This window comes from Cucurbita pepo, chromosome 15, assembly GCF_057944985.1.
Source record: "Cucurbita pepo subsp. pepo isolate OVF chromosome 15, ASM5794498v1, whole genome shotgun sequence".
In the NCBI taxonomy this organism is placed as follows: domain Eukaryota; kingdom Viridiplantae; phylum Streptophyta; class Magnoliopsida; order Cucurbitales; family Cucurbitaceae; genus Cucurbita; species Cucurbita pepo.
Window position 1 is genome coordinate 7,379,456 of NC_141812.1, and position 22,684 is coordinate 7,402,139.

The 22,684-nt window shown below is 36.3% G+C and overlaps 2 protein-coding genes and 4 non-coding genes across 6 annotated transcripts; 3 read left to right on the forward strand and 3 right to left on the reverse strand.

Moving 5' to 3' along the window:
- Nucleotides 1-8,805: 8,805 nt before the first annotated feature.
- LOC111811523 (uncharacterized) lies at nucleotides 8,806-11,849 on the reverse strand. The gene is made up of 7 exons (XM_023698415.2): nucleotides 11,634-11,849; nucleotides 10,643-10,731; nucleotides 10,472-10,547; nucleotides 10,348-10,397; nucleotides 10,005-10,259; nucleotides 9,668-9,706; nucleotides 8,806-9,439 (listed from the first exon to the last, which is right to left on the reverse strand). The coding sequence occupies exons 1-7, from the start codon at nucleotides 11,800-11,802 to the stop codon at nucleotides 9,257-9,259; spliced, it is 861 nt and encodes a 286-aa protein (XP_023554183.2). The 5' UTR covers nucleotides 11,803-11,849; the 3' UTR covers nucleotides 8,806-9,256.
- A 937-nt stretch (nucleotides 11,850-12,786) lies between these two features.
- On the forward strand, nucleotides 12,787-16,002 carry LOC111811529 (GTP-binding protein YPTM2). Its single transcript, XM_023698421.2, has 8 exons — nucleotides 12,787-12,954; nucleotides 13,483-13,555; nucleotides 14,119-14,166; nucleotides 14,259-14,306; nucleotides 14,589-14,660; nucleotides 14,759-14,914; nucleotides 15,017-15,120; nucleotides 15,623-16,002. Exons 1-8 carry the CDS (start codon nucleotides 12,941-12,943, stop codon nucleotides 15,714-15,716), a joined length of 609 nt encoding a protein of 202 aa, XP_023554189.1. The 5' UTR covers nucleotides 12,787-12,940; the 3' UTR covers nucleotides 15,717-16,002.
- A 908-nt stretch (nucleotides 16,003-16,910) lies between these two features.
- Nucleotides 16,911-16,983, reverse strand: TRNAE-CUC (transfer RNA glutamic acid (anticodon CUC)). Its single transcript has one exon. It is a non-coding gene; the product is annotated as a tRNA-Glu (tRNA).
- Nucleotides 16,984-17,071: 88 nt separating this feature from the next.
- TRNAE-CUC (transfer RNA glutamic acid (anticodon CUC)) lies at nucleotides 17,072-17,144 on the reverse strand. Its single transcript has one exon. It is a non-coding gene; the product is annotated as a tRNA-Glu (tRNA).
- Nucleotides 17,145-18,712: 1,568 nt separating this feature from the next.
- Nucleotides 18,713-18,785, forward strand: TRNAE-CUC (transfer RNA glutamic acid (anticodon CUC)). The gene has a single exon. It is a non-coding gene; the product is annotated as a tRNA-Glu (tRNA).
- A 90-nt stretch (nucleotides 18,786-18,875) lies between these two features.
- On the forward strand, nucleotides 18,876-18,948 carry TRNAE-CUC (transfer RNA glutamic acid (anticodon CUC)). Its single transcript has one exon. It is a non-coding gene; the product is annotated as a tRNA-Glu (tRNA).
- The last annotated feature ends 3,736 nt before the right edge of the window (nucleotides 18,949-22,684 follow it).

Consider the following 22,684-nt stretch of genomic DNA (forward strand, 5'->3'; position numbering starts at 1 on the left):
TATGACAATTTTGTAACATCATAGTTCCATCTTTACTTAAATTACGGAGGAGTAGAAACGATCATTAATGTGTTTGCTTCGAAATTTACAGTGTAATAGCCCAAAAATAAATAAAGAAATAAAGAAATAAAAATAATTATAAAGAAAGAGCTAAAATAATAATAATAAATAAATAAATAAAAAACAACCTTCCACTAACCTCATCCCTTCCTACACTCCTTGATTCCCCCTCGTTCCTGCAATAAAAAAAAACATGTCACATTAATAATATTATATTAAATGTATATCAGGATTAAATGTATATCAGTAGCCAAATTAATAAATAATATTAAATATATATCAATAGCCAAATTTATAGATAATATTAAATGTACATCAGTAGCCAAATGAATAGATTAAAAATAGAATGACTAAGAAAATTTGTGAATAGAAACCCTGAGATAAGAAAAGATTTGGAACTAGAAATTTGGAATACATTAGAACATAATTAAAAGGCAACCTATAAAATAAAAAAAGACTAAAGAATTAAAAACCACAAACTAATAGAGGGAGAAAGATAAATACAGAGGGTAAATAAGAGGGTAAATAGGAGAGCAGTAAAGCCGAGAATAACTTGTAATAGTTGTATCTACTTTTTAAAATATTTAATAAAAATATAATTATAGATATATAACATTTCAAGACTTTTAACCATTGACCCGTGTAAATTAGAGAAATAATTTTGTAGAGTTCAAACTTGAAACTGATGTCATGGGCTCGCATAGGTTGATTCGGATTTCAAAGGACGGAATCGAACTTTCATTAAAGATATATTCGTGACAACGACTTAAGCTAGCCAGGTAAGTGGCCTTACTATCGGCATTGTTATATTTGATTTTGACACGTGCCTGTGGTTCTGTACGTGTCATATATACTGATATGTGTGAATTATCTGTTAATCGGTATGCTTATATTATGTTTATGTTATGTTATAATATGTGAATTGTATGATAATAATTATGGTACGATGTGTTCAAGGATAGGTTTGAGATAAGATACAAGAAGGATACACAAAACGAAATGTAACGATAGGAGTAAGATACGTTCATGAAACGTTAAGGTTAGGTTACATACCGGAGTGCTATGGATAGGGGAGATTGATGAAAGAATATGGTTAGGGTATGAGTAGAAAGGAATAGGTTTGTGATAGATTGATAGAACGATAACGTTAGAATACGTTCCTGTGATGATATGACTAATGTACGTTCACATAACGATATGACTGTGATAGGTATAAGAACGTTAAGGCTATGATAAGTTAGGGAACGATATGACCACGAAGTGTTTACGATACTCAATGTTTATGATACAATATATTGTGATGTGATGTGTCATGTTTAAATTGTTTTGTGTGACCATTGAGGTAATTGTTGTATGAACTGCATGTTATGAAATGACATGTTAAAAGCATGGAGCATTATGTTATGTTTTCTAAATTGTATGTATACAACATGTTATGAATGACATGATATCACGACAAATGAAACGAAATGTAACCCCATTAGGATTATGTATGATACGTAGACTAAAAATGAGAAATAACATGTTAAGCATGAAAGATGATAACGGGGTTATATTCATTAATGATAAAAGTAGAAATAATGAGGACCTCATGCATTATGTGTTCATGCATTTGGGGGATACCCCTATTCCGTCACGAGGGTACGGATGCGTACCTCCAATGGCAGGACAACGATTGTTACGTTTGCATAGCGCTGCCGTGACGGTGACTAGTTCTAATGGGTGTTCGGCCTAAGGAGCTTCTAGAGTATGCTCGCTGGACAAGGAAAGTGGCCCAGCGGTGTGCGAACTGACTAGTGAGCCCATACTCGCATGTATGGGCTGTGTGTAGAGTATATGGTACACGTCCAAATTACCCGTTAGAACAGCACCGTAGGAAGACAGATTAAAAGATAGGTCACATCATCTCGTTTGCATGTGATTGTTGCATTTAACCCCAATAGTGGATCACTTACTGAGTATTTCTTTAAATATTCAAGCCATGTGTTGCTACATTTTTCAGGTTAAGGCAAGGCATTCCTGTATGGCTGATGACGACATCGCAACTCGGGACCATGGTACATGCATAGGATAGTGGTTATTTATTTTCTTAGACTTAGGCTAGAATAGAATGTTTTTAACTTAAACGCTTATTTATTTTACTTTCGAGTCTTTTGATGTGTCGTTTTAAAGATGTTTTCGAAACACGTAAGTCCATGACTGTGTTTTAAGATAAAGGATATGTTTTATGGAATTTAAATGAAGTCTTAAGCATCCAATGTTTAGGATATATATACAGTAGCGACCTTAAATTAAGTAGAAAATTTCGGGTCGTTACATCTAGTCAGCTTAATAGTGGAACATGGATAGTGGGAAAATCGCATTCGTCCAAGATCAGTCATATCAAATGTCTTCATCATGGTTTCCTTAAAAGAACTCAATAAAGCTTCATGGTTTCTAGTAAATATGAAGTCATCTACATAAAGACTTAGTAATAGTAATGGCTTCTTGAAAAACAAAGTATGTCATAAGAACACTTTTCAAAACGGTTGTGCCACGCACGAGGTGGCGTTGAAGGAACTATCACTGGTGGGATCTCGAAAGATCCAATTGGCGGGGGTGGGTATCTCCACGTAGGGTGTGGTCTGGCGACAAGCAGAGTTTGAAGCAGAGGGCCTGCTTTCATCACTGCTTCCAAGAGCTTGCCTTTTTCAAGCAATGGCTTCTTTGGAACCAATTCTACTTTGCCCTTTGCCCTGTGACTCTGATTGGATCAATGGCAGGAGACGATACAATACTTTTTTCGCAATCCGACGAGGAGAAGCCATTGTTGGAATCAATTCCTTTCCTTGGTTCATCTTCAATACTGAAAATTCCTGAATGGGGACCTGTTTGGTGCTCAAGGAAAAGCTTCTCAATGAGTAACTTTTGGATCTTTTCATTTGCTTCTACTACAACCACTCTGTTGGCTGGCACCTTTGCACGAGCCAACTCTCTGTCCAGAGTTTTTCTTTCCTCATTCATCTCTTGAATTTTGCACTGATAATCTCTCACAGCATCCCAGCAGCCACACCACTCAGCGTGGATAGCCTCCTCCAGCTCCCTCTTTCTGTCGGTGCATCTTGTCCAAGATTTTGTTTTCTTCTTGACAAATCTCTATCTGTTTCATTAACTCTTGATTTTTGTTCTGTAAGTCATCCACCATAGAGGCTTGGCCAGGGCACTTTGAACACTTTGAACAGTCCTCTCAGCATCAACCAAAGCCGCTTCCTTTGATTTGGTTAGACGATCAGTGCTTTGTTGTCATCTTGAAGTTTTGCAATCTCCTGTTGTGCAAGCTTGAGCTCAGCATCCAAAGGTGCAAGAATGTCTTCGATTGGAGGCATGTCATCATCCTTTTGAGTTTGAGTGGCCAATTGAGCCGCCATAGAAGCCTTCTTCTCATCATTGATTTTCTTTATTTCAAGATTCTTACTTTCAAGAAGAGATTCTGACAACTTTAATTTCTCCTCGGCCTTTGATAGTTCTTCAGTTAGCTCTTCAGCTGCCTTCACTCTAAGCCGCTCAGACAACTTCAAAGCCTTGATCTTCGCTTGAGCTTCTCTGAGCTCTCTATCCTTATCTCGTACTTCATTCTTAAGGCAATTGAGCTCCACTTGCACTGGATCCGAGCCATGAGACAACTTCAAGAAGTCATCGACGTCCATACTGTTGTGCGCCAAAAATGGAACAAATGTACTCACAACACCAATGAACGAAATTACACAAAGAGACACCAAGATATTTACGTGGTTTGGAGAGAAGAAGTTCCCCTACATCCACAGGTAGCAACCAATCACTAATAAACAAAGTGTTACAAGTGAATACCTCACTATCACACACTACAAAGACTTTCACCAATATGTCACTCAAGAAATACAATGTGACACACAAAACTTGATGTTTTCAACCGTAGAAAGAATGACATTATATAGCCTTTTGTTGAACCTAAAAATATCAGCCAAACTAACCAAACCTAAAAATATCAGCTGAAACTAACCAAACCTAAAATAGCTAAACTTATCCGAGATAATAGGACTAATCAATCCTAAAGAATAGGACCTTATGACAATTTACAACCATGTCTCATAAGATCTCCAAGTTGATAACTGATTTGGTTGCTACCACGTCAACACACTATTCCTTTCTTCCGATGTTGATGAAATCCAAACAATGCTAAAACTTTTCACGAGCGATCACCTTTGTCAACATATCAGCAGGGTTATCAGCAGTTCCAAGTTTTAATAAACGAATGTCCCCTTTGCTAATAATTTCTCGAATAAAGTGAAAACGAACATCAATATGTTTAGTACGAGCATGATGGACTTGATTTTTTTACAAACAAATAGCGCTCTGGCTCTCACAAAACACATCTATATGTTCCTGCAAAATACTCAAGTCATTGATCAAACCATGCATTCAAATAGCTTCTTTAAAAGCTTCCGTTACTGCCATATACTCTGCTTCGGTGGTAGACAATGCAACAGTAGACTGCAATGTTGAACGCCAACAAACAGGTCCACCAGCCATAGTAAATAAATAACCCGTAGTAGATCGTCGCTTATCCAAATCACCAGCATAATTAGAATCCACATAACCAACTACAAGATTGTCAAGATTAAGCATTTCTTGTTTTTTAAACTTAATACCAACATCAATAGTACCAAGAATGTACCTAAGAATCCATTTGACAGCCTGCCAATGCTCTTTACCAGGATTATGCATATAACGACTCACCATGCTTACTGCGTGTGAAAGATCAGATCGAGTACACACCATAGCATACATCAAAGCACCAACAACATTTGTATAAGAAATATTCTCCATGTACCTTTTGTCATCGTTAGAACTTGGACACATGGAAGCACTAAGCTTGAAATGAGGAGCAAGTGGAGTACCAACGGGTTTGGTTGAATTATTCAAACTAAATCTTGTCAATACCTTGCGTAGATATTGAGACTGAGTCAATCAGACTATACCTTTTTCCCGATCTCGCTCTATCTCCATTTTAAGTATTTTCTTTGCATTGCCCAAGTCTTTCATTTCAAATGTTTTAGAAGGCTGATCTTTGAGCTTATCAATCTCCACCTGTCTCTTTGAAGCAATTAAGATATCATCAACATATAAGAGCAAATAGATAAATGATCCATCATCGAGACACCGATAATACAGTATACATGTGCTCTACCATGAAATGATCAAACCTTTTATACCATTGGCGAGGAGATTGCTTCAGCCCATACAAAGATTTCTTCAATCTGCATACCAAATGTTGCTGTCCAACTACTCGAAAACCAACCGGTTGCGCCATATATATTTCTTCTTCCAAATATCCATGCAAAAAAGCAGTTTTTACATTGAGTTGTACAAGCACAATATTAAATTGAGCAACCAAAGCCAACAAAATTCGAATGGAAGAATGTTTTACCGCAGGTGAGAAAATTTCATTGTAATCAATGTTTTACCGCAGGTGAGAAAATTTCATTGTAATCAATGTTTTACCGCAGGTGAGAAAATTTCATTGTAATCAATGTTTTACCGCAGGTGAGAAAATTTCATTGTAATCAATACCTTCTCTTTGTGCATAGCCTTTAGCCACAAGTTGAGCCTTTTATAACGTATACCAGAAGAATCTTTTTTTTTTTTTTTTTTTTTTTTTTGCAAAAACCCATTTCCAACCAATTTCATTCTTACTTTTGGGAAGTTGTACCAAATCCCAAGTTTGATTTATCTCCAATGATGCTATCTCCTAATTCACAGCCTCTTGCTAGTGTAAGCTATTCGGGCTCTGAATAGCATCTTTGTAACTGTTAGGAACTCCATCAATCAAAGAGAAAGCATATGCTATCGTATCATCAAACCTTGCAGGTTTTCGAATTACCCTTCGTGGTCTATTCTTGGCGATAGACTAAGGTTCCTCCACTCTTTCATTTACAAGGCTTTGCTCCTCCTGTTCTAAGACATCAAAGTTATTATCTACTTGATCAATAGGTTCTTCTGCAGGAGCAACCATATCAGGAGAGAACATCACTTTCTTCACCTGCTTCAATGTCTCGTCATTATTTTCAATTTTCTGCAAAAACATTCTAGACTCATCGAATGTCACATCTCGACTATTAACAATCTTACTTGTTTCTGGATACCATAACTTATAGCCCTTCACGCTTTTGCTAAAGCCCATAAACTTGGCTTTTTTTGCTCTAGGATCCAACAAAAGGCTCTGATACCACTTGTTGTGTGCCGAAAACGGAACAAATGTACTCACAACACCAATGAACGGAATTACACAAAGAGACACCAAGATATTTACGTGGTTCGGAAAGAAGAAGTTTCCTACATCCACGGGTAGCAACCAATCACTAATAAACAAGGTGTTGGAAACTTATCCCAGAGAATAGGACTAATCAGTCCTAAAGAATAGGACCTTATGACAATTTACAACATACTTGGCCTGACCAACGTTCGCCGCTGCGACGAGCTTTTCCCCTCCCTAAAATACTCCGAGATCGTCAACGGCGTCGGATTCGATCCCAGAATCAACGTCGACATAGCTTGGAAATCCACCACCCGTCTGTTACTAACCTCCGGCAAAAACCCATCTCCATCTCTAGTTATCTCTGCCATAACCTGATGTATCTGAATCTCTCATTTTTTCTTTCTGCCACTTCGTTTTGCTGTGGTATAGAGGCTACAGTAAGTTGTCGATGTGATGTGCCACATAACCGCATGATTTCTTATGTTGCCTTTTCAACATGTGTCATAAGAAGCAATTCTTTTATTGTTACACTTCTGGAGCTTCAATTTCAGATAAACAACCTGTTGAGTCCTCCTTTTGTTCTACCATCTCTTCAACATATGTCATGAGAAGCAACGGTTTAGAAGTTTCAGCAAAATGAGCTTGTGATTCTTTTTTCTTATTCTTCTTAGGACATTCATACTGAAAATGACCAAGGTCATGACAATAAAAACACTCAACAAGAGTTTTGTTAAAACCTAGTCTCCCATGTCCTCGTCTTCTACCTCGAATTGTGCCACCTTCACGATTTGTTCTCTATATACTACTGTCAAGAGTGATCTTCAATGCCTGCTCTTCCACAGTATGTCTTTGCATACGTTGTTCATGAACCAGTAGACTACTCTACAATTCATCAATGGTCATGATGTTCAAATCGTTGGATTCTTCAATGGAGCAAGCCACGTAATCAAAATTTGAAGCAAGCCACGTAATCAAAATTTGAAGTCATGGAGCGCAAAATTTTCTCAATAATGCTAACATCACTCATCTTTTCACCATGGAAATAGAGTACGAGAAAAGAAATCAGAAACAGTCTCACCTTCTTTCATATGAAGGGTCTCAAAGTCCTTGCATAGAGCCTGTAGTTGTGCTCATTTCACCCTTGTATTTTCTTGAAATTTTTTCGTTCATTGAATCCCAAATTCCTTTCGAAGTTTCTTTATCCAAAATAGTCTCCAAAATTGAGCGATCGATGGCCTGGAAAAGGTAGCTCTTAAGTCTTTCGATTTCTGATCTCCCACCTCCTTCTTTTGTTCATCTGAGTAATCAACATCATCTGCTAGAGCAGAAATCCTAGACTCAACTACTTGCGAATATTCTCTAGAGCGAAGAAAGTTCTCCATTAACATGCTCCAATGATCGTAGTGACCAACAAATTTTGGTATTGCTGGTTGAACAAAACTGTCTTCAGTAGTCAAAACTGTCTGATACCAAATGATAAATTTAATAAAGATAAGTTTGTCGCACGCACGAAGAAAATTCAGTGCTTTATTATGTGAAAAATGACTATATTTATAGCCAATACAATGCTTAACAGGAGATAAAAATAAAATTGTAACAAAAGCAAAATATCATGCCAAAACAAAGAATCTGGCGTCGGCATAAGATCATATAAGTGATCTGATATTCAAGAACTAAAACAAACATTCCCTCCCTTAAAACGTACAACTAAATCTTTTTCAACCAGATTAGGATAAGAAAATAAATGTCAACCTCCAAATCAACCGAATTTTTAGTTTTTCAGATATTCAATCATCCAAATCATAAAACAAAAAATATATATATTAACCCAACCCAACCTTTATGGTTTGGGTTGGGTAGTCGAGATTGATCTAGCTTTTGGGTCATATGAACACCTCTAATTTCTATAGAGTTAAAATGACATTTTTGACTTAAGTTCAATTTTTTATACTCTTAATAAATATTAATTTTATCTTTTTAAATTAATTTTGCAGAGAGGCAGGAGGAGGAACATGCTGGTGCGTGTGTACATGCTAGTGCGTTTTGTACACGCAAGCACTTGAGAATCTGCAAGTGGAAACCGTGGGTGCGAGGGAGAAGCTTATAGAGCACGTGAGATCTTATCTCGTCTCTCGATATGTTTCGTTCAACTCTTCTTGACTCGTTCTATTAAGATTAGCCTATACTTTGAAAATTTTGTTTGATAGGTGACTTGGGTACTGATCTGAGGGGCAACTCCTCTTAGCCAAACTCAGTATTGGGTACTGATCAGAGGGGCAACTCTCGTCGTGGTCTTCTATGGTCGTGACGTCGGCGGAGGAGCAATTGTCGTAGCAATTTATGGCGCCGAAAGTCACGACTCTTCGTCTTCCAAAATAGTACTTGCGACTCTTCATCTTCCCCACATTGGCACGGTGCCAAAAGTCGCAACTCTTCGCCTTCCAAAATAATACTCGCAACAGTCTTGTAGATGTCTAAAATAAATGAAAATTTCACATAAATGAGAAATGAAATAAGTGGTGGAGATGGAGACCGAGACGGAAAAGTCCCAACATCTTTCTCCATCCCCGCCCGGCTATTTGCTTTTACTTGCACCACAAGAACCACTTCTAGAAACATCTTTACATCTAAAACACACAAAATCTTGCAGTTTCAACGACACATCAAGAACCATCAAAATTTCCAACAAAACTGGAAGTTGTCTTGTTCAAACAAACTCACCTCCACTGGTTGTTTTGGTCGGGAGTTTGTGTGAAAACATGAAGCCATTTGTTAGAACTCGAGCGTGATATGACCTCAATACCTCGGACTTCTTTTGTTCAAATCGTGTTCGAGTGCTTTCGAAACTTCACAACAACAACAGATGATATTTACGAAGAATCAATCGAATGCAACGTTATCTCAACCATTGACGGAGATTGATTAGCTTCTCCTTCTCCTTTGCTTTCTTCGACATTCCAAACAATCCGAACACGGAGCAATTTTTCGACCTACATTACTTGCTTGGAGCTTGCTGGAAGGTACTTTCAGGTCCTCCAATAGTATTCGGCGAAGCTTGTTATTGTCCTCTCTTAGCTCTTGAATAAGTTTCTGATGCATCATTACCTGCACGTACACGAAACCGAACAAGTCGAATCGATTTTACGAACCAAAAGATGTAAAAAGAAGTGATAGGGAAAACATATTCTTGAAAGCGAGCGAAGATTCAATGATCCAAACGCTTTGTTTCTGAAGTAATAACGTTTAAATGCGAATCGTCGGTTGCTTAGGAACAAACAAGTTCAGATTTTCACTCATTAGATAACAGTCCTTTCCATGATGCATCTAACGTACCATTTCGAAGAGTTGGTTCTCGAGCCGTTGGCGTCCGACCTACAGTGCAAGAAATATCAAGTAGTCCATAACGAATTATTAATCAGCTCGACTAAATCCATAACGTAGTGAGATTTATAGAACATCAAAATGACGGGCCAGTACGAAATGAATGATAAGATCCGCACTGCTGGTACCACACTCAAGCTCGGATCATTGTCGTGCCAAAACGAGAACAATGTATGTGCAAGAAGTGTGTTTCATGAGCAAATCACACCAAACATTCACTGTTCTTATCCGAAAATAAATTTTTCTTGAATCCACGTAAGAACCTTAAACCAAACATGTATTATCGTACCTCATCCTGCAGTACCGTATCCCCTCCTTTAAAAACAGGATTTTGCAAGAAACTGTCGATGACCTTTTCGGTTCGAGTTCCAAAAGATCTGCTCGACGGAGACTTTCCAGACTGGTTTTCTGGGACTATAGGATGTTCATCCGTTGAAACGTTCCTTATGATCGTGGCAGATCGTAGTGATGCTGGTACAGCATCTTGACTAATCGGAAGACTAGGATTGTTTCCGAATTTTGTCATCACCTTCTCCATTGCTTGCTACCAGATTTGGGTATCAAGCTTCAAACACATGTAAATAAGAAGTCACAACGGGAAAAATACGATGGATAAGAGGCCGAGCACCTACCGTGACAGAAGATTGCGCTTGTTGTAGAAATGAGGGCTTGATAGCAAGGCCTGATATTCAAGAAACGACGTGTCGGTTAAGCAACAGATGAACGTGTCGGTTTAAGAGATATTGTGGGACATACCAACACCAAAACCATGGCCAAAACCAACTCCACACCCAATTCCAGCTTGGATGTTCTTAGCTCCCAATTTCCTGAGCTAACATGTTGTATTTGAGAGATTTTCAATGGTCCAACATTTTAGATGGCAAATAAATAATGCAAGATCCATAATGTTTTAAGGATAACACTCACAGAGTTATTTAAATGCCTCGATATACCCGAAAATGCATCGGTTGCGCCTCTCGTGGCACTCATAACATCGTTCACGACAGGAATTGCACCTGAAAAAATGAGTATCGATTTCATATGTGTTCATATAGTAGCAGCACTGCCCACCAGACATGTTCATCAACCAAGGACCAAACATATATCACCAATTCACACATATTCAACATGATAAGAAAAGAAAAGACAATAAAAGAAGAAGAAATTGAAAGATCTTAATGTAACGGTCCAAGCCGGTCCAAGCCGGTCCAAGCCCACGGCTAGCAGATATTGTCCGCTTTGACCTGTTACGTATTGCTGTCAATCTCACGATTTTAAAACGCGTCTTCTAGGGAGAGGTTTCCACACCCTTATAAGGAATACTTTGTTCCCCTCTCCAACCAATGTGGGATCTCACAATCCACCCCCTTGGGAGTCAACGTCCTCGCTAGCACATCCTCGGGTTCTGATACCATTTGTAACAGCCCAAGCCCACTAATAGCAGATATTATCCGCTTTGGCCCGTTACGTATAGCTGTCAGTCTCACAGTTGTAAAACGCATCTGCTAGAAAAAGATTTCACACCTTTATAAGAAATACTTCCTTCCCCCTCCAACCAATGTGGGATCTCACAATCCACCCATTAGGGGCCAGCGTCCTCGTTAGCACACCATCCGGGCAAATATTGTCCGCTTTGGTCCGTTACATATCACTATCAGCCTCACGATTTTAAAACGTATCTGCTAGGGACAAATTTCAACACTACTATAAAGAATACTTTGTTTCTATCTCCAACCACATAGAGTTCCTATCCCACTGCCCTCCCTAGAAAATTAAGTATAAGAACAATCTTCATATCAGAACAGAACCCTTTAATGAAAAATCTATATGAAATGAAATGAACTCTTCTCGGTAGGTTATACTTAATCCGTTAGTGCAAAAGAGAAAGCTAAGGAAGAAAGAGGTAGGGAAAATTTACCCATGTTTATGGGGCGGCCAACGCCGATACCGACGCCACAGCCGACGCCGAACCCTGTAAATATTTGACCCACTTTCAAAGTAAAGGGATTCTCTATTCGGATTCCTCCAAATTGCCCTTTCTCAGAGGTCACCCTACCCTTAATTTCTGATACATTTCTTGCTTCCATTCTTCAACCACCCTCCAATTTTGGGATTCTGTGTTCTCAAAGGTCGCTCGGGTAGTAGAAAATGAAAGCGAACATGATGCTTCTCGCAATCTTTAATGGGCTTCTTCATGTGGGCCTTCCGTACCCTACTTTTTCGACGTGAAATCGCTTGGCCCATCATTCTTTTTGAATTGAATAGCTTGGCCAGCCATGGGTTTATAATCCTCGAATACTCGCCTTCTCGGAAGCTAAAATAAAGCCATGAGAGCTTTTTGGGAAGCCCAAAGCAAAGCCACGAGGACTTATGCTTACAGTGGACAATATCATACTATTGTGGAGAGTCGTGTTCGTCTAACATAATATCAGAGTCATGCCCTAAACTTAGTCGTGCCAATAGATCGATAAATCCTCAAATGTCGAACTAAGGACTCCAAAAGAAAAAAGAGTCGAGCTTTGATTAAGGGGAGACCCACATTGACTAATTTAGATCATGGGTTTATAATCAAGGAACTATTCCATTGGTTTGACATTGTAATTTAGGGAATGTTCGTGGGTTTATAATCAAAGAATGCTATCTCCATTGGTTTGAGGCCTTTTTGGGAAGCCCAAAACAAAGTCATAGGGTGTAGTTTGTTCGAGAGCTCTAGAGAAGAGTCGAGTCGAGCCCCGATTAAGGGGAGACTTTTCCTTGACTCAAGAGAACAACCGTAAGTATATTTTTATAATAATATTATTAAAACTTAAAAAAAAATGAAGTATTTTCAATATTTTTATTAATTTAGAATAAAATTAAAAAAAAAAAAGAAAAAAAAAAAGAAGTGCCCTTTTTCAACGAGGCGTGTTACAATTCTCCCAAACAATAGAAAGAAACAAAGGATAATAATAATAAATTTGACAAAAACACGTGGCGATTACTTGGCGTTGCCATGTCATCAAGCGTATTGGCCACCTGGGTTCACATACTTCACGGCATTTTCGGGCCTTTTATAAACCACGCGCCCCTCTCCCCTTCTCTTCATTTCTTCAATTTCTTCGTCTCTCTACCCCTCTTTTTCTCTCTTCTCCGGCGACCGATCTTCCTCCGGTCAAGTTTTCGCCGGCAGGTCCTCTCATCGCATCGACCTCTTCTCATATACTTAACTCCGCTATCTTATTAGCCATGAATCCGGAATAGTAAGCTCGATTTTTTCTTCTTCTTGTTTTTTCATTCAATTTGTCGATTGGAAGCCCTTGTTTTGTTGTCGTTTTTTGCTGAATTGGGTTAGATCTGGTCGATGAGGAAGATGGAACTTCTTTTAGAAATATGTTTTGTGTTGGATGGTTTAGCTAATTGGGGAATTTTCGATGGTGGTTCTGTTTTTTTATGATTTGGTTGAAATATAGGTGATCGATTTGAGATCTCAATTTATCTACCGCTTGTGAAAATGACCCTTTGAATTTCTTGTTTCTTCTCGGAATGAAGGTGTTTGATTGTCAATTTGGTTGGCGATTTTGATAATCAACTTGTAATTTGTTTGATTCTTATTTTGTTTGGAGTTATTTCGGTAATTTCTTAAATTTAATCGTTTGGTTATATGTAATCTTTGAATCCTCGAGGAATTTATTCCTCTCTCGCTGTAGGAGTTGTGATATTAAGTAGTAGGGTCTTTTTAACAGTGGCGAATTTGGTGCAATTTTCTTACTCCGTTCTTGTATTTGCAGCGACTATTTGTTTAAGCTTCTGCTTATCGGAGACTCGGGAGTTGGAAAATCTTGTCTTCTACTGAGGTTTGCTGTAAGTTGTCTCTACAAAACTTTCTTCCAACTGTTTCTTTTTATTTTCTGTTTCCTGTTGAGTTGGTAGCTACTGCGTTAGGTAATACATATGGCTTTGCTGGACGAAATTCGCAACGATACAATGAAACGATGTGTTCTTTGTTGGGTTCCACACAGTTTGGCTTTTACTCAAATATGGAATCATTTCCCAGTAGTTAACACCTAATCCATTTGTTTCCTCCCCTTTTCCATTGTTCCTTTCCTTTCGAGTTGGTCATAAATACTGTTCATGCAGGACGATGCATATATAAGTTATCGTCGCCAAACGATCTCCTAAACAATTGCTTTCTGTTATCACAACTAAATAAGTTGTTCACAGTGATTAATTATCTTTATATTTTATAGAAATCCTCGCTTTATGTAATAGCAACTCCCATGACTTCTGCATTGGTTGAGAGTTTCGAGTTTCGAGTTGCTCACGATTGACATTTTTGTGTTAGTTAGAAGGTAGTTGTTGATTAGGTTAGGTATATTATATATTCTCTTGTTCCTTAATTAATTCCTTCTCTTTTTTCAAATCAGGATGACTCATATCTCGATAGCTACATTAGCACCATTGGAGTTGACTTTGTAAGCTTCTATCACATATTTGGTCTTCTATTCTGATAATTACTACATGAATTTTTTCAGCTCTAATACTTGAAATAAATTATTACTTGTAGAAAATCCGTACTGTGGAACAGGATGGAAAGACCATTAAACTTCAAATTGTAAGTTTGAAATTTTCAATTGTTCTTGCTTTAATCGAAGCTTAGAGGACTATTTACTTGAGTGACTGTTTTATTTGTTCAAAAATCCTTTCTAGTCTGTAATTATACTGTTCTTCTGTTGGTAAAATCAAATTTAACCGTAGATCTTTAGGAGGGGAGAAAGAAAGAGAGTGAGAGTGAGAGAGAAGAGGGTTGGGGATGCATATTAATACTGCTTAAGAAGATTTCAATGCTGTTTTTTGGTCTTTGCTGTTAATTGGTAATTTTAACCCTGAACTGTAGTGGGACACTGCCGGTCAAGAACGTTTTAGAACGATTACTAGCAGCTACTACCGTGGAGCTCATGGAATAATCGTAATTGCTACACTCTTCATTTTTCAGTTTCTTCTCCTGCCTTTTTTCATCTTCTTATTATAATGAAGTCTGTTTGCATATAATGTGCTGCCGTGTAGGTCGTGTATGACGTTACAGATCAGGATAGCTTCAATAATGTTAAGCAATGGTTGAACGAAATAGACCGATATGCTAGTGAAAATGTGAACAAGCTTCTGGTTGGTAATAAATGTGATCTCACTGCAAATAAGGTCGTCTCTTATGAGACAGCGAAGGTAGTAATTTTACTTGGGCGTCTTTCATAAAAGTATGAATTTAGATCTTGAATATGAAAATCAAGACTAAATTTCGATTGTGACATCAATTATTTTCTGAAGGCCTTTGCGGATGAAATTGGGATTCCATTCATGGAAACAAGTGCTAAAAGCGCCACGAATGTGGAAGACGCTTTCATGGCCATGGCTGCTGAAATAAAGAACAGGTATGAACACTGGCAACAGAGACAGCCTACTAGCTTACCCTTTTCCTTTTTTCTGTTTTCGTTTTTGTTTTCGTTTTCGTTTTCTTCAATTATTATTAGAATATTCATGAGTGTCTTAACTAGTTTAAACATAATTATGCATACCCACGATGCTTTTGGCCTATTCCTTCTAAGCCTTTTCAATTTTTCATGGGCTTCTATGATCATTAGTCTATCCCAAGCCGAGTAGTTCTCGAGCTTACGAAGTTAATCCAAGCTTGGAACTTGTGCTGAACCTACCTTTTAGCACTATGATCTCTTACTAGTTATCACGGAGAGGTAGGAATTGGGGAGTGATTAACCACCCCTAAAGGCTCCTAACGACTTCTAAGTTCTACCTTCATTCTTTACTCCACCGGCAGTAGCTCCATTCCTGACACAATGGCGCAACGCGTTCCATCTATACGAAGCAGCAACCACCCTTCTTTACTTGATTTCGTTGTTTCGGGGTTCATTTTTGTAGGATGGCGACACAGCCGATGAACAATGCAAGGCCACCGACAGTGAACATTCGAGGACAACCTGTGAATCAGAAAACTGGTTGCTGCTCTTCTTAAAGATGAATGACTCTTATTGAATGGTTGACAGATGGTGATGGTGATGTTTATGTATGGACGGTGACATGTAAGACTAGTTGTCTCTCTCTCTCTCTCTCTCTCTCTATGCTTTTCGTATAAAAAGATTCGTCGGTCGTGAAATGATTTGCCTTTGCCTTTTATTTTCTCGTCTTTTGAAGTCGAACTATGTTAACACCTCCATTCTTTCGAATATATTTGTTTCTGGATCAAACATTATTCAGGTGTAAAATTTAGATATCAATGAACAGTAGTAGTATTTGCTTCATTGTCTATATCATTCCTTCATTCATAATAATAATATATCTCATTAACATGAGTTTAGTTCTTTTTAGTATTGTTGTGCTGCAAATTGAGCTCTTTTTCACATGTATGGAGGTTTAGTCCTTACTTTCAGACTTCCGTTGGACGATGTTACCTTTTTCTTTCCCTTCTTCAATTAGTGGAAGCATTAAGATTGGGCTCTTTGTATCGTCTCATCATCTAGCTCAAGTGCTACTCGTGCAAGTGTAACTTGTTGTCATTTTTAGGCTTTCCCTTTTGACCTTACTCAAGGTTTTTTAAAATGTGTATGTTCGGGAGAACTTTTCTCACCTTTATAAAGAATGCTTCGTTCTCCTCCTCAACTGTTGTGAAATCTCGTAAAGCTTATAATTTTAATTTTTTTTTTCTAGGGGTGCAAGCTCTAATAAAATCTCTAAAAAAAAATTATTTGAATAAATAGGACCTTTTATATTTATAAATATGTTTAAATATTTACTCCAACATTATTTTTCTTTTGAAAATATTAATTTGCTCTTTTTATTATTTTTCTAATGTTATGATGTAGGGTGAAATTTCACATAAAAAAATTTGGATATACTAAACGGATAAAAATTGGAAACAATTTTCAAAACATCCTGAAAACGATTAAACCAATTTTAGAAAAAGAAAATTAAAATAAAAAAGCATCATAACCAACTTACTACAACAGTCATTCATTAAATTAAATTAAATTAAATACATTCATTAATTTCATTAGTAGAGACGTAATGAAAATTAAAAAAAGAAAGAAAAAAAAAATCAGTAGGGACTTAAACGCGGGTGACCAATTAGACTACAACTGATTTTCTATCTAAATAATAAAAGAAAAGAAAAGACAAAAAATGAAAAATGAAAATAAAAAAAGGAAGGAATTTCCGTTGCCGGGACTTGAACCCGGGTCTTTCGGGTGAGAGCCGAATATCCTGACCAACTAGACTACAACGGATTTGTTGACTCTCCTTACACATTAATTTTAAATTTAATAGAAAATAAAAGGCAAAAAATAAAAAATGAAAATAAAAAAAAGAAAGAGTTTCCGTTGCCGGGACTTGAACCCGGGTCTTTCGGGTGAGAGCCGAATATCCTAACCAACTAGACTACAACGGATTTGTTGGCCATCTTTACCAATTAAAATTGAAATTAAATAAAAAGATCGAATAGGAAAAAAAATTAATTCATTAATTTATGAAATATATTTTTTTTTGTATAATAATTATTTTACAATAATTTAAGATATAGTATATTATATATCTTTGATTTTTACTAAAAATGAATTGAGTTTATAATTTAGAATATTATTTTTAATAAATATTTTATCTTGTTCAATATAACGATGCATTTTAAAATTGCACATTTTCAAATTTTGGAATATTCAGATCATCATTAAAAAAAAAACAACTTTCAAAACATCAAAGAAAAACCAAAACACTAAAATTTGAAAATAAATAAAAGAAAAGAAAATTTAAAAGTTAATAAAAGAAAATAAAAAGAAATAAAAGAAAAGAAAAGGCAACAAAATGAAAAAATGAAATAAATAAATAAAGGCAGTTAGATAGAAATTTTAATAGCTTCTAACTTCTAATATATTTAGAGGCAATTGCGACTCTCGAATATATAGCGAAATTGAGAAGATATAGTGATTGATTTTATTATGGTCGAAGACAAGGAAGGGTTACATAATGATATGGGTAGTTATCAGTTGACTGACTAAAACACCGAATGTGTCAAAAAAAAAAAAAAAAAAAAAACTTAGAGTAATGTGGATTCATAGTTGTTGTAGTAGATTAACCAAGGTCATGCCCTTAGCACAGTACGTGTCAAAGAAAACTCGTAGGGACGATCAAGAGATCTTTAAGTATTTGTTGGTCGTGAACTTGCCCACATAGGTCCGTCCATAGGAGTATAGTTGCTTGGCAAACACAAGGGTCGCTCTCCCTCTGATTATGACTGACCTTATGTGGCCTATTAGAAAATCACCAACTATAATCTCTTTTAGTTGACCCGTATCAATTAATATATTGATAAGGTCTTAGGTTCTGCCTCACAGATACATAACACTAAGATGTGTGACACGGATCAATTCAAAATGACTAATCTAACTTGAAATATTAAAATTATTAAAAAAATTTAATCCTTTTAATGTAATGATACCTTTTAAAACTTCACATTCAAATATATATTTTTTTTTTCATGGTTGAACTTAGTCGTTCGGGTGAGAGCCAAATATGCTGACGGATTAAACTACAACTGAGTTGTTGCTTTAAAATGCGAATATATTTATGTATTATTTAAATAAAAAAATTGCTTTAAAACTATAAGTATCTATTCAAGGTTGAAAACTTAAAATGATTTGTCATTTATCTTTCATTTTATATTGATACTTTCAACGCTAATTTGGCAAGTGTTTCCTGACGTACTAATTCCACAAAAAGTAATATCACAAGTATATTCTTTACGACAATAATTATACTTACAACTCTTATTATTGTTCTCTTATCTTGTGAAATAATCTCACGATATTTACTAGGTTTATTCTTTCAAAGATTTAAATTGGGTAAGTAAATTTCATATTTGTTTATTTAGTAATTTCTTCCAGCAATGGAAACCATTTTATTTTATTCTTTTCAATTTTCATCTTTTTTTAATCCATATTTAATTGGTAAAAAATTAAACAATCCGTTGTAGTCTAGTTGGTCAGGATATTCGGCTCTCACCCGAAAGACCCGGGTTCAAATCCCGGCAACGGAAGTTCTTTCCTTTTTTTATTTTCATTTTTTCATTTTTGGCCTTTTCTTTGCTATTTAAATTCAAAATTAATTTGTAAGGACGCTCGTCAAATCCGTTGTAGTCTAGTTGGTCAGGATATTCGGCTCTCACCCGAAAGACCCGGGTTCAAATCCCGGCAACGGAATCCAATTTATTTATTTTCTTTTTCAGTTTGTTGCCTTTATTGTTTTTTTTATTTAATTTCAATTTTTTTATTTAGTTATTTTCATTTCTCATTTTCTTGTCTTTACCTTTTATTTATTTTCATTTTTCATTTTTCATTTTATTGCATTTTTTTTCTTTTATTTATTTTCATGACATAATATCTATCGATTTGAAAAAAATATAAATTAACTAAATCTTGATAATAAAATAAAATATACTACTAATAGAAAAAAAAAATATTAACTGATTACAAATAAGATATATTCCATAACTAATATATTCTCCAAATATTAATAGATGACAAATATCTTGACTTGACTAATTCAAATTAGCAATACGTTGTACTAAATTCTGACCAGTTTCGTTAGTGCAAACTAATTTTCAATAACTACCAGAGCCTTACTAAAAACTTCAAACTTTACTCTGGCAAGTGTCTTAGTAAATATGTCTGCAACTTGCTCATTAGTATGTGTTTTATGCAATTCAACATCCAGCGATAACACTTTTTCTCGAACAAAATAATAATGAGTAATATGTTTCGAACAAGCATGAAATACCGAATTTCTTACAAGTTTTATTCCACCTTCATTATCACAATTAATTTGAATTGGCTGATTGAGAGTAGTCACCATTTCTTGAATAAGTCTCCTAAGCAACGAACAATCTTGAGTAGCTATTATAGCAGCTACATATTCTGCTTCACACCTTGACAAAGCAGTAGTGCTTTACTTTTTACTACACTATGAAACTGCAGCAGAGCCTGCTGTAAAACAAAAACTTCTCATGGAGCCCAATCAGCAACCACAAAACCACTAGGATTTTTATCCGGTTAAGCACCCTGCCCCACTGGTCCAGAGTTATTGAAACTCGGCCTAGCTACACCCGAAGAAATGCTTGTTCCAGAGCCTGGAGAAACTGGTGGGCCTGGACCAGGTGACATGCCAGGATTGAGTGGCTGCATTGGTCCTAGAGGTCCAAAAGGAGATCCTATCATTGATACAGGTGACATGCCAGGTTTGAGTAGCTCGATTGAAGGATCTCGGCTCTTGGTTGCCATAAAGTTGTTGTGAACCACTGCTACAACTTTGACGACCACTAACACGATCAGAATTTAAACCTTTCTGACCTCTTCCCTTCCCTCCATGAAAATCAAAGTCGTCCCTCCATGAGTTCTAATCTTTTGATTGCTCCAATTCTAATGACAAAGAGTTGTACGCTACTTTGGCGGTTTTGAATTGATTTTGGCTTTTCCTTGCAATTGTTGAGGGCTTCAGCTTCAGATTCTCTACAGTAATTAGGCTCATTTTTCAGTTTTTCAACAAGGGAGAGTGTCTCTGAGAGCTGTGTTCTTAAATAATCTATCTCTTGTGCAAACTCAGCGAGGTTACTTCGAGTTTGGTCGGATTCAGACACCATGTTCAGTTGGACCTTGAGCCTTTGAACTTCATTCATGGCGGAGGCCAATGCAGCAACATCCATTGCATGCTGCTTCTGAATAGCTTCGAGTTCGGGCTCGCATGCTCAATTGCAATCTTGAGAAAGTTTGTGCAGTTCTTGAACACGATCTTCCTCAGAAGTTGAGAGCTCAAGCACCTGTTGTTGGGATTCTACAAGCTTTGCAGACATATCTGATAGTTGTTTCTTTGCTTCTTCTGCTTCCTGTTGGCTTGCTTTTTGTGTAATTCAGATGTGCTCAGTTGATTAATTGTTTTCTTCAGTTCCTCCTGGAGTTGATAAAGTCGTGATTCCAATTCAGCCACTATGTTGGGCCCTTTACTCTTCTCTTGACAATATGGATGAACATCTGATAGAAGAGTTTCGTTTTCAGTTGCATGATGAGAACAACCAGATTCGACAATCCATTCTTCATTGTAGTCTATAAATGCATGAGCATCTATAGAGACATCATCTTGATGTACAACTGAAGTCACGTTTGTTGGCTGGTCAAGAACCTCAATAGTTAAACAGTGTTCCCAAAATAGGTCTGAAGAATTTTTACTTTCATGTACAACATTTGCTTCTGATTCCTGCATTTTGACTCGACAATTTCGCTTAATATGACCTGACTTTCCGCAACGATCACACACCACTTTCACCAGACAATCTCGTTTGAAATGGCCAAGTTTTCCACACTTGTAACAAACTTTAAATGGCTTCTTTGACGACTTCTCGCTTCTGAATTGATTCTCATTGCTTGATAAAGGCTTCAGACTTTGGGGAAAGCTCGTTGCTGCTAGTCATTTGCTTAATCAAAACTTCTTGATTAGAAAGCAAATTCTCTAATTCAATAACTGTAGGCTGATTTGCCCACCATTGAGGAAACAAAGGGCATAAAGTATTTTCATAATCCACGAATACGATAACGCTGTAATCGAGCATCACTCATTGACTCCTCAGTATCTAATTCTGAAATTTCATAACACATAATTTTTCACTTTCAAGAAATAACCACAGCTAGTTCATTCTCTGTATTTTTTCTTAGTGAAAAACTTTTGAAGTGTTTCCCACACTTGTTTTGGTGACTTTAAATCACATCTGATCTTCCATTTTCGACGTAATTCAACATTATGTGGAGTATCGGTTTGAATTTCTGTGTCATCACCTTCAATTAAATCTCATAAATCTTACCCTTGTAGATAAGTTTCCTTACTTAACTCTTCCTTACTTCACTTCCAATAATTATAATTATTGCCAACAAGCTTTTCCATAACAATACCCATTGAAGCACTTCCACCATTCATTAATAATATCAAACGCTTGGTTACCAACTTATCTATGATACCAACTGACACAATATCTATCACTCAAAAGTGTGAATAGATCTGAAAATATTATTACCCAAGAAAACAACACAGAGTTAAAAATTGGAAATAGAATTGAGATCGAACGTTCAATCTTCATTGATATTCACAACTCTTACCTGAGATACAAGCTACCAACTAATACCTACAAATAAAGAAAATATAAACTAACTGAATCTTTAGAATAAAATAAAATACACTACTAATAAAATGAAAAATTAGTGAAGATATTCGTAATATTTTGAGAATATATTAATTTATCCCTAATCATCTTAAAAATTAGTCTAATGATTTTAATGATTAATATCCTATTGAATTCACCTTTGATGAGTTTTACAATTTTGGTGAAGAGTCCAGAGCAATAAGAATGAATATTATGTATTTTTAGTTCATGTTTTTTTTTTTTTTAGATTTTTCAGAAAAATAAGAATAGAATATTCAAAAAAAAAAATTACAAAAATACCCCAGAAGTTTGAGTTAGGTAGGAACGCTGTGACGAATAAGAAAATTCAGTGGTCTACTCCTACGAGGAAAGAAGATCTTACCCAACTTTGACGAGCTATAAATTAAGTTTCATGAAGAAATTAAGGGGATAAATGTTCTAAAATCAGTTGAAAATAGATTTTCAGGGGTCGGAAATAAGTGGTATCCATCTTTTTCCGTTTTAGAAAGAAGACGATGATGTGGCTTTTTTTTTTTTTAATCAAATTAAACCTCATTTAGACGGGTTCTCATAAAGTTCTCGATAGTTCTAAAAACTAGACTCCTTATGAAAGGTATGAAAAAAAAATGTTGGATTAAATCAAATACTGGGAGCTCGAGAACCGAGACCCCAAACTTGAACTAAGAGTTAAGTAGTCAGTTTTAGACTTTTCTTACGAAATACGTGTAAGAATTGTTTGAAATTCAATATGA

Excerpts from the sequence above, each read along its gene's own strand:
- LOC111811523 (XM_023698415.2), bottom strand. The coding sequence starts at position 11,802 with ATGGAAGCAAGAAATGTATCAGAAATTAAGGGTAGGGTGACCTCTGAG. Across the intron at positions 10,732-11,633 it reads TGGCCGCCCCATAAACATGG|GTGCAATTCCTGTCGTGAAC; the intron begins GTAAATTTTCCC and ends TCATTTTTTCAG. Across the intron at positions 9,707-10,004 it reads ATACGGTACTGCAGGATGAG|GTCGGACGCCAACGGCTCGA; the intron begins GTACGATAATAC and ends CTTGCACTGTAG.
- LOC111811529 (XM_023698421.2), top strand. Across the intron at positions 14,661-14,758 it reads GTGGAGCTCATGGAATAATC|GTCGTGTATGACGTTACAGA; the intron begins GTAATTGCTACA and ends GCTGCCGTGTAG. Across the intron at positions 15,121-15,622 it reads GCTGCTGAAATAAAGAACAG|GATGGCGACACAGCCGATGA; the intron begins GTATGAACACTG and ends TCATTTTTGTAG.